This window comes from Folsomia candida, unplaced genomic scaffold (assembly GCF_002217175.1).
Source record: "Folsomia candida strain VU population unplaced genomic scaffold, ASM221717v1 Fcan01_Sc027, whole genome shotgun sequence".
NCBI classification, from domain to species: Eukaryota; Metazoa; Arthropoda; class Collembola; order Entomobryomorpha; family Isotomidae; genus Folsomia; species Folsomia candida.
In genome coordinates, this window is record NW_019091219.1 from 1,522,368 (window position 1) to 1,539,534 (window position 17,167).

Below are 17,167 nucleotides of genomic sequence, written 5' to 3' on the forward strand. Positions count from 1 at the left end.
ATGGAGGCGCAGAGGAGAGCCAGGAAACCTGTTCGAGCCCAAGTTACGAGGCTATGTAACAAATTAGAAGCGCTACTGGCAGTGGACCCGAAAGACCTGGACACCATCAGGGCGAAACAGAACGTCATCCACACCCTCAATCAAAAGTTACGAGAGATGGATGAAAAGTTAATGGACGTCCTTAGTGCAATGGACCCCGGAGAACCGGAGGAAGAAGGAGAGGAAGTAGTAACTGAAGCGGATAAGGAATTCCCAGTCATCACCGAATATCAAGAGAAAGTAGAAACGGTGCAATTGAAGTTGGAGAAAGTCCTTACCCCAGTAGTCCTCACGGGAAGTCCCACTTCAAGCAGTTATTCCACCGCCTCCGACGGTCACAAAAGAAGAAAGACGTACAAACTCCCCAAAACAGAAATAAAGAAGTTTGGCGGAGACATTACAGAGTGGTTGAGTTGGTGGGCGCAATTCGCCAAGGTGCATGAAGATGAGGACTTACATGAAGCAGATAAGTTCCAATATCTGGTGCAAGCGATGATCCCCAATTCAAAGGCAGCAGACCTCGTGCAGGTGTTCCCACAAACTGCTGCAAACTATCCAAAGGTCATTCAAGCCCTACAGGACCGTTTTGGAAAAGAGAAGATCCTGAAAAGAGTATATGTTCGGGAATTATTGAAGATGATCATTGAGAAATCCAAGCAGAAGGTGTCAATTACGCAGATGTTTGACAAGTTAGAGGCGCACCTGAAAGCTTTGGAATCACTGGGGATTACTCAAGATCAAATGGATATATTGTTGTTCCCGATGGTGGAGTCGTGCCTTCCTGACGACGTTTTATTGGCGTGGCAAAGAAGCGCAAGTTTTGGGAAGGACGGAAAGAACGAAACTCCTCCAAGAACAGAGTTCGACTACATGATGGAATTTGTGAGAGGCGAGGTGGAGAACGAGACCCAGAGGCAGTTGGCGCAGGCTGGATTTGGCGTTGGAGAAGAGAAGGTCAATGAGAAGCAGAAGAATGGAAACAAGTCGTCCATTCCGACAGCGGCCTCTCTTTCGAATCAAGTTGAGAAAATAGGATGGATTTTCTGCTCAAAGTCAAACCACCCCTCACAAGAATGCTTCCGAGCACAGAAGATGACAATGGAAGAGAGAAGAGACAAAGTTCGAGATAGTCGCTCTTGCTATGTGTGTCTCAAAAAAGGACATGGTGCTAAGTTTTGCAAATCGTCCCTTAAGTGCAGCCATTGTCAAAAGAAGCACTACAAGTTGATGTGTCCCGAACTAGAGAAAAAGAGTGAAAGTCATGGGGACTCAAGTGAATTTGTGCAAGGAATGAGAGGTCTCACAGTGCAGCCTTCAGTGACCAGTTATAATCAAGAAGGAAAAGTGAACCTGGTGCTGATGAAGACGCTCCACGTCATGATTAAAGGGCCAGGCGGAAGAAATAGAGAGGTGCGCCTGCTGTTTGACGAAGGGAGCCAGCGAAGTTATGTGAAGTCTTCCATTGCAATAGAAATGAAGTGCCCCGTGGTGGAAAATGTCATGATGCAAAATGCATTGTTTGGAGGCTATTTGACTGATGTGAAGTCCCGGAAGAAGTATGAAGTCGTCCTGGGAGGTATCGGAAGTAAAGCCATGAAGAAGGTCAACCTGGTGGGAGAGGAGGTTATTTGTTTAAGTTGTCCAATCATCCCACAAGGCCCATGGATAAAAGATTTGGCGAGGAGGAAGATTTACCTCACCGATACCTACTCAGACTCCCCGGAAGTTGAAATATTAGTGGGGAGTGATCTCTGGGGCTCATTCATGACGGGAAAGATGGTCAAACTGGAAGGAGGATTGATAGCAATGGAGTCAATCTTTGGGTGGACACTTAGTGGAGAATTGCCAAGTCCATCACCACAGAATCTTGCGATGTTGACCATATCGATGTTGTCGCAAGAAGAGAAGACACTTCCGGAGTTGTGGAAGTTAGAAACCATTGGGATTCGTGACTCAGCAGAAAAGATAAGCGAAGAAGAGCATGAAGCCAATGTCAAGGAGAATATGCAGAATGCCATCACCAAGGATGACAGTGGTCGGTACGTTGTTGAACTTCCGTGGAGCGGCGGGCGCGAGGGGCTACCGGACAACAAAGCAGTCGCGGTGAGACTCAATCGTGCTACGGAGAAGCTTATTAAGGAGGACAAGTACCAGGCCTATGATAAGATTTTTGAAGAGTGGGAAAACGAGGGGATTATAGAACAAGTTCAAGAAGATGACTCAAAGGATTCCCACTACCTTCCCCACAGACCGGTTTTCAAATTAGAAAGCTTGACGACACCGGTCAGACCAGTATTCGACGCGTCGTGTCGGGTTGGAAAGTACCCGTCACTCAACCAGTGCCTCGAAAAGGGTCCGAATATGTTGGAATTAATCCCATCCATACTGCTTCGTTTCCGAGAGAAGAAAGTTGCCGCAATCTCGGACATACGGAAGGCGTTTCAGATGGTGGGAGTGAAAGAAGAAGACCGGAATTACCAGAAGTTCTTGTGGTGGGATACAGAAAAATCCATCAAAGTTTTCCGGCATTGTCGAGTGGTGTTTGGGATGAACTGCTCTCCGTTCCTTTTGGCAGCAGTTATTAACCACCATTTGAATCAAGTTGACGAGGAGGACCGACCAACGGCAGAGATATTAAAGAAGTCACTGTATGTTGACAATTACGTTGGATCGATGAATAGTGCCTCCGAGTACCAAGAAATCAAAGAACGGGCAACAAATATCATGGCGAGGGCGCAGATGGAGCTACGACAGTGGGAATCGAATGTGGATGACACTGAAGGTCAGGGGAACGGGCCAGAATCGAGTGTGTTAGGGATGAAATGGGATAAGGAGCAAGACACCTTACGTTGCGACATTTCTCCACTGAATTTGGAAAAGCTCGTCGTCACCAAGAGGACCGTTTTATCCATCGTTTCGCAAGTTTTCGACCCCATTGGAGCCATGTGTCCAGCGCTGTTGCCTCCCAAGATAAAGTTACAGCAGTCATGGGCCGACGGGTTAAGTTGGGACGCCGAGTGGGATAAAAAGGAAGTGGACAAGTTTCTTTCTTGGAGTAAGGAATTGGAGTCACTCCAAGAAATACGGATCCCAAGATGTGCATTCCCGTATGGTCAAGGACAAGAAATTCAGCTCCACACGTTCTGCGATGCAAGCAAGAATGCATACGCGGCGGTGGTGTTTGCTAGAGTGAAAAGTGGGGAGAAAGTGTCAGTCCACCTATTGCAAGCGAAGTCAAGACTGGCCCCACTCAGTAAGAAAAAGGAGAAGAACGTGACGATCAATCGTTTAGAACTGATGAGTTGTTTGATCGGTTCACGATTGCTGACCTCAACGACACAGTCCTTGTCAATGGAAAATGTGCCGTGCTTCATGTGGAGTGACTCTACAAACGCTCTCGCCCGGATCCGAAGAGATGAGAACTGGGGAACGTTCGTCGGAAATAGAGTCAGAGAAATCAGTCGTCTTCCCCACAACGTAAAATGGAGACATGTTCCAGGTCTTCTCAACCCCGCAGATCTCCCATCGAGAGGATGTTCTCCAGTTCAGGTATTGGAGTCAAGATGGTGGGAGGGTCCAGCATGGCTATTGGATTCAGAGAGTAGCTGGCCCAATATGGAAGGGGGTGTGGACGAAGAAGCAGTGTCACAAGAAAAGAAGAAAGTGACCACCACTGCCATGTCGTTAGAAGAGATTTCGCCCCCATTCAATTCCTACAGGAAGAATGTTAGTGTTGCTGCATGGATTCGGCGATTCGTGGGGAATTGCAGTAAAAGAAGAGAAGACAGATGCTACTCAAAGTATCTGACTATGTCCGAGATGAGGGCACGAGAAAGTGACCTACTTCTTCAAGTACAGAAGAGGCATTTCTCTGGTATGCCGAAAATTCAAGGAATGAAATTGAGAAGAGAAGAAGACAAGCTTCTTCATGTCCAAACCCGGCTGACCTATAAGGAAGACACACCGCTATTGCGAAGTCCAATCCTACTGCCGAAGGATGATCCCATTGTACATCAATTGATTCAGTATATTCATAAGACCAATTGCCATGGGGGATCGCAGTTTGTATTGGGAAAATTAAGGGAACGGTATTGGATTCCCGGTGGAAGGAAGACCGTGGGGAAAGTAATCAGAAAGTGCGTCACCTGTAAGAGATACTCTGGACGAAGCCAAGTATGTGATCCAGCCCCTTTGCCACAAGCTAGAGTAGAGGAGGCTCAGGGTACTTTCCAGACGACGGGAGTCGACCTTGCCGGCCCAATTATTCTAAAAGGAGGGAAGAAAGTTTGGATCGTCGTGTACACCTGCGCCGTTTATCGAGGTGTATATTTGGACATCGTGGACTCGTTAAGCTCAGACGATTTCCTGGACTCGCTTGAGAAGTTCACATGGAATGTCGGACGGCCGAGTCAAATTTATAGCGACAATGGCACTAACTTGGTAGGCGCTCAGAACCTGTTGAAGAGTCTCAATTGGAAGAAGATTGAGGAGAAAGTCAACGTGAAAGTAATAAAGTGGACTTTCAACCCGCCAGCTTCGCCGTGGTGGGGTGGATTCTGGGAGCGTATGGTGCGGTCGATAAAGGAATTATTACGAAGGATGTTGGGGACGGCCAAGTTGACGAAGAAAGAACTAGAAAAGTGCTTGGCAGCCGTATCCCATACAATCAATAGTCGGCCGCTTACAACTCTTAATGAAGATGGAGGAGATTTGATTGCTCTCACGCCATTGATGTTCATGAGAGATCTCCCTGTATTCGGTCTCCCTGAACGAGAAGCAATCACCTCCCGTGACCTTCAAAATAGTTACCAGAAGTTGGCGAACCTGAGGAAAAGTTTGAAGGAAAGGTTCCGAAAAGAATACCTGGCCAACTTAATCCAGAAGAAGAATGAGCAGAAGGGCCCTCCAATCGAAGTCGGTGACGTAGTGCTAGTTGGATCCGACAACAGAAAGCGGTACGAGTAGCCAATGGGAAAAATCATGGAGTTGATGCCAGGTGCAGATGGAAAAGTACGAGTTGCCAAAGTGAGGATGACTCAAGGAATTCTCACCAGACCTCTCCAGCGGCTTTTTCCTTTAGAGGTTTCGTCTCCGAAGACGCTGCCTGCGCCCAGAACGAGTCTTGTCCCCATTCAAGAGGAGGGGGATGAAGTCGTCGTAGTCAAGACCAAGAGCGGGAGGGTGATCAATAAGCCCTCAAGATATGGCCAGTGGAATTATTAGTGCCATAAATTTAATTATGTATATTTTATGAATGTTGTATTGTTTGTCTATTATTATTCTTTATTCGCCCCTATAATTTGAGTGTCCCTCGTTTTTGTGAAGGCGAGATATTTTCGTGCTTTCGGGCACTGTTCCTTTGTCTGTGAAGCAGTGTAGTTGTAAGTTTTCTTGTCTCTTCCAAAAAGTTTGTAAAAATTGGTTGAGTTTTTTAATAAATACAAGTTAACTTAATTGACGACGAGTGTTAGTTCGTCACTTAATCTCTCGGCCCTTCTTAGGAAAGATTTGGAGAAACCGACTGCAACGGGTCGTTGCGGAGGACGGTCTCAACCCGTTGAGTATCATTTTATAGTCGATCTCAACATCCGTAAACGATACACAATTTGGACATGTATGGTGTCGTTCGAAAGATGTTGTCGAGGACGTTTAAATTACGCGCGTGACGTGTAGATATGCGGCGAAATGCAACCGGGAAATTTGAAACAATGGCAGAAGATGAAGGCGTGCCCCAGAGACATTTCCACTTGATTTCACCCCTTGTTTACAATTCGTTGGTAACGGTTAATTATTAATGCGTTTTGAAATGCATTCAAGTCCTGAATCATGTTAATGCAATTTTATATGTAAGGGTTAATTATTAAAAAATATTTAATCAATCCTCTAATTATTAATCAATAATTAATGTATTGTCAGGCTTGTCTTATTTTATTGTTCGTACGTTTTGCCAATTAACTTGTCGGACGTGCAATTATGCATTGGTATAATTATTTGCGAAACAAGAACTTTTGCATAAATTGATTTTCAGTGGTTGTGAAATTTGTGAGTTTGTTTGTGCGAAGAGGATGAAATTTATGTGTGAGAAAAGTCGTGGACATTTCTGTGCCCAAATAAAGAGTCAGTTTGAGATGCAGTATTTGGTGGTCTGACTTCACATACTTTTATTCCCTCTTGCCGTCCCACAACCCCATAATCTTTCCTTCCTCAACAGTGTCAACCTTTTCGATTCATTTTCTTAGGGTGCAAATTTAACGGTCCAACGAAAATATAGCTTTATCCAACCAAAATTAATAATTTCGCCAATTATGAAATGGGCAACGAATTGATTTATTTTGCAACAACTTTCATTAAAATGTACAACAAAATAATTAAATTTCCGAATAAGAAATAAACGAAATCCCTAAGTACTTCAAATTTTACAATCAATAAGAAAGTGTAAATATTTAGTCAACAATCAAAGCCTTTCCAACTAACTTTTTCGACCGCGCTTAGGTTTGCTTCCAATGACATCAGTTTTAAGATTGCCCGGGATTTATAAACCCAACTACCTAACGGTATATGTATATACTTCTAACTTAAATCTAACATAATGCTGCATTTTTTCGCTCGCTCATGTGTCTGCATGGGTCAAGGGTTACGCCTCTTAAAACCAATTTGTTGCTGGCTGGATGGAACAGGACACTCTCCACAAGATCTCGGTCGTTGGTTGACGATGCTGACATGTTAATGTAATTTGATATGTAAGGGTTAATTATTAAACAATATTTAACATATATATACTTTAATTATTAATTAATTATTAATATATACATACATAAATATTTATACCTTTATTTTGTAAATAAGGTAATACAGATATGCTGTAGTTTAAAATAAAATGTAAATATTTACTAAATTTGCTGAAAAGTAATTATCTATGTACTACAGAAATAATCTAAGGGACCATAGGAAATTTGATGGTCCTTCAACCTCACCATAAATCGGTATACCGGGACCAGTATTAATTTCAATTAGTGTTACTAATGAAGTGGTTAGGCAGACTCGCCTCAATTGAGACGAAGTGAGTTGGGAGTATAATAACTCAACTCATTTATAAGGGAGTAAGCTGTGAATTGTGTGCGCTGAGGTGAGTTGAACTCATGAGCTAACACATTAAACTCATTTAGCATAGAATGTCGCAGATGTTGAATTTTTTTATACGGATAAATTATTATGTATTTCTTAGATTTCTTAGAATTACATTAAGATTTTGTAAAAATCTAACATAGAGGTTTGAGATGTTTCTCAACAAAAAGTTTGAATTGAAAAAGTAGAGAAGAAGTGCAGTAGGGTCATATGGCAAGACATTTAATAATTATGGAGGAGACAATACTTTCACAGTTGTTAATCTAAATTAAATTTCGAAAAGTGGAGGCCCAAAGGAGTAATCAACCCCACTAAAAATGTATTCGACTGAATTACGTACGACTGACTTCAATAAGCTTTGGAATTAGGAATATGATGTAGAATTACCTAATTAGCCAGCACACGGACGACTTATTGTTGAATAATTAAATAAAAAACAGAGTACATGGCATTTACAGAAAAATATTAGTAATAAGATTTTTTGCATTCAACTCACTTAACTCATTTCACTCAGGATTTCCTCAGTACTTAATAGTGAGATGGGGTGAGTTACTGTTTCGGCCAACTCACCACACATTTACATAAATGAGGACAAATAAGCTGGCGTGTAACTCACCTCATGCACAACACTAATTACAATTAAGAACGGTCCGTGTGGTCACCAAAAATTTTGAACGCGCTAACAAACACGATCGCCACAAATCCATGCCTGAAGCAACACAAATGTGGTACAGGAGATTTGTGGAGTCAAAAAATATAGCTTTTTTCTCTGTCGCTTCTAACTGCGCTGCGTAAGAAAAACAATGACAGAATTTTCACCATAATGAATTTGGAGAAGGAAACTTCAAGATTCTCGCGTTTTTTTAAACGACAGGGTATACGAAAAGATTTTGAATTTTTTCTGGATTTTGACCTATTTATGAAAGCTATTGAGACATAGAGCAAGAATCAAATTCTATAAATTATTGACAATTTTACAGTTCTAAAATTTCGGAACATTTATGCCGTTCTGCACAACTATAAATCTGTACATATATAACCTAACTATAGTTATGCATGGATAAATAGATATGCATTACGTAAAAGTAATTTTTTTAATTCAAGCATTCTTGCGGATGCATGTACATATCTCAGCTCCTGTTAATGATATTGAATAGAAATTTTCTAACAACTATGTACATATGTATGTATGTAACTATGATAAGGACTTGTCAACTATTTACTAAGCAGTAAGGTCGCGACCATAAATAAACGAATAAATTGTCAGAGTCATCGCGATGACTCGACTCGTATTTATTCGATGACTCAATCCTTCTAAGTATTATATTGGTGTCGACTTTTTTAAATTTAATGTATATTTAATATGTGTATATTTAATATTACGAAACAAATAGATTTTTAGGAAATTTAAAATATTTTGATATATAAATAGTTGACTTTTCCAAATTTATGTGGAATCAATCAAAAACAAATTTGTACCTGGTAGCATTTAGGTATTACACAAAAACAGATTCCATGTATGAAAAATTTTGCTATCCTGATAACTTTGCCGGTATAAGCAATTTCAGCTTTAAAAATTTTGAGGGTTGGTTGACAGTAAATACATACATATGTATGTATGTCATGTATGTTGTACATATGTATGTATGTATTTACTGTCAACCAACCCTCAAAATTTTAAGCTGAAATTGCCTATATACCGGCAAAGTTATCAGGATAGCAAAATTTTTCATACATAGAATCTGTTTTTGTGTAATACCTAAATGCTACCAGGTACAAATTTGTTTTTGATTGATTCCACATAAATTTGGAAAAGTCAACTATTTATATACAGTGGCCGCGGAAGATGATTCGAAATTTGGTTTTTCGAATTTCCGTAAATGCTCGATTCGGGTTGTAGAGAAAAAAATTACGAATCTTCTGGCGAAAGTAGCATCTCGAAATCTTTACCCATCATCTTGAAATCCGCTGCCCGGTTTGCAATTATTGCGACTTTGGGCTCCTCCCCCCGGGGAAAGGGGAGGAGTTGAACCAAAGTATTGGTACCGTTTTACTCACAAAAATCACCTTTACCAACTATGCAAACCTTAACAAAATCAAATTTTTTTGTGGCCCACGAGATTCCTGTTTTCATTATTGCTACTCTAATATTATCAGGCGTCAATATTTCCTGCTCCGTGTAGAGTCTGTGAGAACTGATTTTAAGATGCGTGATGATTTACAGAGGAAATATGGAAAGTAGGAAATTTGGGAACGTATTCAGGAAATACGGAAACTTATTTCGGTTACTTAAAGAACTGAATAAATTTCTGGTGGTGGTTTTGTTACAATTACACAAACACGTATTTATTAACTATCGATCGCAATAGCAACTCTCAACTGATGAGGGAGATTCATAATTGTATCAGTTGTGATGTAGTAAATTTAGGTATACATATTTGTATTTATGTAAGTCGTAATTAGGCATCTTAGGTAATCAAAGAGCAACTTTGTTGTTAATAAGGTTACTCGTTATTGCAAAGATCAAGAGATTAGTTGGATAATAAAATTATGTCCCTAAGACCAAAAAGTTGCCAAATGTGCATTATTTGTTTGTTAGAAAGAATGTGAAATTTAGACATACATATATAAAATTTACGTCATAACAATATTAATGAGCAAGTGTGAATAAACCATTTTAAACCGTGAGAACAACCCCCCGTGATTTACGTAGATTTCATTTAGCCCTGTACAATTATGGAGCACGATAATCAAACGACCACCAAAGCTACATGTTCAATCCACAAAACAATGTTTGTTATACAATCGTGGCACAAATTTCTTAATTTAGTGATTATCTACCATCAAGGTTCAATTCTACCTCGTTGGTAATAATTTATCACCGAACGACACCATGTCACCATGCCAAAGGAATAGCTTTATCTATGTACATATAAGTGGTTACGAATTCTAAGTAATCCGGTGATGTGCCGGTCAGAGTATAAGTATGTACATACATACATGCAACAATATAGATCGGATATTTTGCCAGTTTGTTTGATAACAAATTTCTACCAGTCACTACTATCTGTACATACATACATAAATTAATCACCATGGCGGTCGATAGAGCAACAAATTTATGTCCATCCTCGTTGTCGATTTCTTTATAGATTTTGTAGCCTCAAAGTGTCATGGTTTTCAGACCAGTTTTGTAAACTGATATCAATTAACACGCTAGAAAGGTTGACTTGACTTATTATAGGATAATTTAGAGTGTACTAATTGCAAGTCAATTATAGATAGTGTAGCGCTCGAGTAGTAAGTTGACCTTTGCGAAAATGGGAATATTTGATTATTCAAATTTTCGCCTCGGTAGCGATTACTGTACACATATGTAGTTAATACTAGATGGGTAAATATTAATGTCTGCCTTATATGACTGAAACAGTGCCTTATTAAATATGCCTTACGATGGACTGAATGTTTGCCTTAAACATTAAATTGTGTAGCCTTACATATCTGAAAACGGCCTTATTTTCCTAATTAATATCCTCAAATACGCCCCTCATAATGATCAACTTTTGTTCACTCCAGCTCTCCACTCTGTAGTAGAAAGTACATTTATCTGTAGTTTTCTAAACAAACTTTACAATGACCGAGTTTGAAACCACAATTCTCAATATTTCTGATACGGAGTCATCAGACGAAGACAATTTACCACCAAGAAAGAAGGCCAAATTCAAAAGAAACTTCTTAGACTACTTTAAGGGTGCAATTTATGAAAACTTAACAATTGCGGAGGAAATTCTGAAGGCCGAAGGAGAGTTTCGTTTCAAATCTGCCAATCAAACCGAATGTGGCATGAAGCATTTTTATAAGTGCAAAGTATCCAGCAAGTGTTCTGCTAAGCTATATCTGCTTCTCGCTGGTATGTAAATCATTGGCAGTCAATGACCTAATGTAATATATTATATATTCTACTTTTACTCTCAATATTGTATGATATATGTATAGAAGACGGACAAGACGTAATTCGTTATCAGACCAACACTGCTCATGACCACCTACAGAAAAATAAAACAAGCGGAGTTCAAGGTCCAACGCGACAATTAATGGTCGAATTGCTTAAAAATGGCATCTCAGGTCCCTCTCAAATCCAAGCAAGTATTCGTGATTCCGGTCTTCCAATACCAAATCGAAAGCAAATTTCAAATGCCAAAGCCTACCTAAAATCAATTGAGGCCCCACGAATTGTATCATTAGGGGACCTTGAAAAACAACTATCTGCACTCCTAACAGAACCTACTAGCCAAGATCAAACAATTTTGGTAGGAAACATCATTGACTTTGAAAAGAAAACATTCCACTTCATGCTATCTACGCCAAGATTGATGCAAGTTCTCACATTTGGAGATTGCTTACATGCTGATGGGACCTACAAATTGGTATGGGAAAATTTTCCAGTCCTTGTTCTTGGGACGTCGGACAAAAATAGAAATTTCCACCCAATTAGCATTGCTGTATCAACCGGCGAAACAGAGCAAGATTATGGCAACATTTTTAGGATTTTAGCGAGTTCATGTGGCACTAAATATGAGCCAAAAGTATTAATTGCTGATTCAGCAGAAGCAATCACAAACGGCTTCGAATCAGTTTTTGGGAGCAACTTCGTTCGAGTGTATTGTTGGTACCACGTGAGTGCAAAGATCAAGGATCGATTAAAACAAATAGAATGTCCGGAAACCAGGCGTGAATTAAAGTCTGACATAGATTTACTTCAGTTAGCAGAAGATAAACTTGATTTCGATGCGGCTGTACATTTGTTTAGGCAGAAATGGTCCGGAGTTGATGCCGTTAAAAACTTCGTTGGCTACTTTATTGGAGAATATATTGACCAAAGGTGCGGCTGGTATGAAGGAACTGCCCCAGGGTTCCCTTCCACTAATAATGGACTCGAGTCAATAAATGGACTCATCAAACGTCAGGGAACACTTCGGAAGAGGCTACCTCTTGGAGAATTCGTCAACTGTATCTCCAAGCTTCTATCTGGTTGGTCCAGTGAGAGAGACCCTCAGCTACCGGATTACAAACGATTTAGACTCGAACCAGTTATAACAATTGCGGCCATGACCGATGCCTACAATTGGCTTAAAGATACCTCTCGTCCATCAACGAGACAAAAAAAGATTAACGATACCATAATCAAGTTTTTCGTACCAGCCAAAGGAACAAGGTCACTAGATGAAAAGGACATAGCCAACTACATTCAGCTTACAGAGAAAAAGTCGTGGAGAAAGTTCGAAACATACCGGAAGACGAAAGAAAAGCTTTGGGTGATAGAGTATGATATTATAAATTGGATGCAATCCCGTTGTAATTGTCCCATGTTTAAAAAACAGCATATTTGTAAACACTTAATTGGGCTCGCTGCCAACCGCAAAGATTTTAATATTTCTGACGCCTGCAAAAATGTTCCAATTGGTATAAAACGACGCCCAGGTCGCCCCAAACAATGTAAACAAGCTCTTATCGTTGAATAATTATATATTTTTTAATTACATGTGTGATCTGGGTTCAAAGATCATGTAAATAAACAAATTTTAATATCGGGAAATTAAGGCACTTTTTTCAGTCGATTTCTATTTTTTTTCAACGTTTAAGGCAAACATTCAGTCAATCGTAAGGCATATTTAATAAGGCCTGGTTTCAGTTAAATAAGGCAGCCATTAAATACCACCCATACTAGATTCAGAAGCATACATAACTATGATACAGTAGCTCGTACATGATTAATGAAGTTTTAAGTGAATTGTGTATAACACAAATTCAAAACATGTGTACCGGGTGGTTTAAAGTCAGGTTACAATGGAAAATTTGTCAATGGGAAAAATGGCGCAACTCTCCATTAGTTACCGAAATTTTGCCTCTGAAATTCAATATTTTAAGAATTTTGTCATCAACATTCCATAACTTTTGATACAAATTTATAAAAATCTCAATCCCAAATTCTTAACTAATGGAAACTTACGAATTTTTCCTATTGAAAGATTTTTCATTGTAACCTGACATTTAAACCACCCTTTACATATATAGTTTTTTTTAGCAGATACCATTTTACTAACACTGTCACCAGTTTCCTAAGTCACGGGAAAAAACGAAGGAATTCTGATCGTAAGTGTTTAGAGGAACACAGAATGTGTCCCAAGTGCAACCCGTTTTTGTATGGATGGAAGGATTCTACCTGAAAAGGGTACATGCATTCCTTTCAAGGGTTCAACGCAGCGGGATATTCTTTAGAAACGAGAAGGAGTCAAAAATAGATTTCCTGCAACCCAATACAAACAACTTATTCTACTTTCAAAAATCAGTGACACTTTTTACTTCATTTGGAGAAGATACATAACTTGGTCTCTATCTTTGAAGTTTTCCCCACTCGTCCAAAGCTGTGTTCTCAATATAAATTCCTTCAAATAAACAAGCATAATATTTACTAATATTTATGTATGTATTGAAATACGCGATTCGTCCATTTCAAAAAATTCCATGGAGAAAGAGTTAGCAAACTATCACTCAAGTGTAATTAAATATTTTACTCTGAAACAATGAAATCCACACCTGATAAAAAAAGGTTCAAATGCCCAACCTGCTCTTTCGTCAGTTCGACCAAACAGAATTTATCGAAACATATAATCACTCATGATCCAGATGCTAGTGTAAAGTGCGAAGTAAGTTACCTTAGTTAGTACACTACTGAGAAAACACTTTGCGTTTTTCTTAAATGTATAAATTAATTGGTGAATTAACTTAATTATTTCATTAATTTATACATTAATGTATACATTAATACATTAAATATTAAATTAATGGGATATCCTAAAACACAATTTTGCCTTCATATTTAGGCTATATTTACGAGGGAACATTTTTTCAAGCTACACCCGGATCGAGTAGCGAGTTATTTCAAAAAATCAAGCCAAACATTATGAGTCACGTGACACTTATCTTTCCGTTGAATGCAGAAAAATATTGGGGGTCAAAGGTCCCACACCTCCCTGGTTTTTGCCCCGTGGAGGAAAAAGCAAAAGAAAATTTCTCAAAAATTCAACTTAACCAACAATATTTTTCTTTAAAGGCGCCATTCAACGGAAAGATAAGTGTCACGTGACCCCTAATTTTTGGCTTGATTTTTTGACATAACTCGCTAGTCGATCCGGGTGTACCTTGAAAAAAGTTCCATTGTTAGTTTACCCATCATAGCCCTAACTTGGTTTAATTTTTGCATAATTTGTATCTTCCTACCGTCACAGATTTGCAGGAAAACCCTCAAAAATCCCGCCTGCCTCAGAGAACATTACCGGATCGTGCACACTGAACGACCCTAAGCATGAATGTGCCATTTGTCATAAACAATTTTCACGGGCCAATACATTACACGATCACACGCAGAACGTTCACAGCACGATGGAACTACCGCGATATGCATGCACGTTCCCCAGCTGTGCAAAAATATATTTGAACAAGTCTCGTATGCTCGACCACGTTAAGGTTGCCATGGATGACGCGTTGGCGCGTAATCTCACTCCACCCTTATGCAACGTCTTCAAATGCAATTTCTTAAATCGAATCAACTCCATGAGTTTTGCGATAAATGCAACTTTTGATATTTAAATCTGAACCTAATTTTTAGCCCGAACCAGGGCCTATGTACCCGTGATGTCTGTCTGTCTGTCTGTCTGTAAGACGATAACTCTCTTTAAACTTATCCAATCGACTCGAAATTTTCAACACATCTAGACTGCAAATACACAACTCGAGTTCGAAGATGGGTAGCATCGGTCCAGCGGTTGACCGGTGAGGGTCATCGGAGTGGGTGTGGTATCATGCACCAAAATTTCAAAATTATAGTAGAAAGCTGAAATTTGGTACAGAGGATGTAAATGGGTCATAATAGAAGAATATAAATTGAAATTGGAAAAATTTGGGTCTGGAGGGACCCTATGGGGTGACCCCCACCGATTTTTGAAAATCGTCATAACGAGCAGAAATTTGGCATAGAGTATGTAAATGGGTCCTATTATAAGATTATGAATTAAAATTGGAAAAATTTTCATCTTGAGGAACCCTAGGGGGTGACCCATACTGATTTTTCAAAATCGTTACATCCAGTTGAAATTTGGGAGAGAGGTTGCCTATGGGGCTTAATTGAAGAATATGCATTGGAATTAGTAAAAATTTCATCTGGAAGAACCCTATTGGGGGACCCCCACCGATGTTCAGAAATTAACATAGAAAGCTGAAATTTGGACCAGAAATCCTTACTGATTTTTCACGAAATAATATGAAGTTAAATATGAACACAAATTAACAGAGGGGTCATAAAGACGACCTGCACGGGGAAGTAGTCAAGACGAAGGGATAGTAAATATTTTAGAATTAGGAGTCTAGTATTATATTTGTATTTGTATTTTTATTTGGATCCTAAACCCTTCCAGGCCGAGGCCCATAGAGTTACATAATAATAATTTAAGTAATATAAATAAAATAAAATAATTAATATTTAATTAAAAATACTAATATTTTAAAGTGAGTTCTACTTTAACGATTTTGTTAAGTGAGTTCATAATTGCATGAGTAAGAAAATGATTGCATAATATAAGTTGTCTAATTTGAATAAGTAGTTAAATTTCCATTAGAATATGATTAAAATAATCTGTATAAATTGTAAATGAATGTATGTGTAGCTAAATAGTTATAGATTTAAGCCATATTTCCCAATTCAATGTTGATTGGATTATTGTCTCGAACCTGTTTACACTTAATACACTTGAAAAGAAAACTGCACATTAATCCTATTATTCCTTTGCAGGTAATAAATGAACCAGTTATGAACAGTGTTAAACCCAGGCCCCTCTCATCATGGTTTGGCTGTGGCTGCGGCTGAAACGGCGCGGGGTACACCACCAGGAGTCTAGTAATACGAAGGATTGATGCAAGAATTAGTGCAAAATAGTAGCCCATAATTTTCGAGTTATGTCAAAAAATCAAGCGAAAAATTGGGAGTCACATGACCCTTGGGCCATTCAACAGAAAGATAAGTGTTATGTGACTTCTAATTTTTAGCTTGATTTTTTGCAAATAACTCGATACTAGATCCCGTTGTAGCTTGAAAAAGGTTCCATTGTAAGACTTCCAATTTTGGGGGGCTGTACATACATACTTGTAAAATAAGTAAGATAAAACATTCAATTTTTTGTCCATTTTTCTTACAGAGAACCCACCTGGAAAAACATTTACGAAAAGGATTCAAATGCAAAAAATGTCCTTACACCTGCCTTGCTAGATCAGCTCTCCGAAGTCACGTGGAAAGCAAGCATGGCAAGCAAAAATATCCGTGCAAATTATGTACCACGATCTTATCCTCGTCCCAAGGTTTGGCGTGTCACGTGAAGGTTATCCACTCCAAAAGTATGGAAGCAAAGCATTCCTGTGGAAAGTGTGAGTACAAATCCTACTGGAAGAGTAACATGGCTCGACATTTAAAGCGGATACATGGCGGAGAGAAGACTCATAAGTGTTATTTTTGTGGGAGAAAATTTTTCCGATTCTATGATCTGAATAAACATTGTCGTTTAATCCACACACTTGAAAAACATGGATAAACTTAGAATCAAAGTAAAAAATTACCACTTTTAGTAATTGTAAAAGACAATATTCAAATCTTCGATTTTTCATACATATTTAAATACTTGCAAAATAATGTTACTTATGAACAATAAAATATGTTATCGTGAACAAGCTCAGTATTTCATGTAAACTTTTAAACATGCTAATAATGGTTACCTACATATAGGTGTATATTGTATATACATACAATTATCTTGTTATACCGACAACAATTATGATCTACTTAATCAATACGAATTGAACAATTGACAATTGACGTTGCAGATATACATGTATGTATAAATTAAATGTCACGTAAATAATGTCACGTATGCGTGACATTATTTAATTTATATAA

At 38.8% G+C, this 17,167-nt stretch overlaps 1 protein-coding gene across 1 annotated transcript; it reads left to right on the forward strand.

Moving 5' to 3' along the window:
* LOC110859612 lies at nucleotides 1-5,004 on the forward strand. Its single transcript, XM_022108573.1, has one exon. It carries the CDS (start codon nucleotides 1-3, stop codon nucleotides 5,002-5,004), a length of 5,004 nt encoding a protein of 1,667 aa, XP_021964265.1.
* Nucleotides 5,005-17,167: the final 12,163 nt, after the last annotated feature.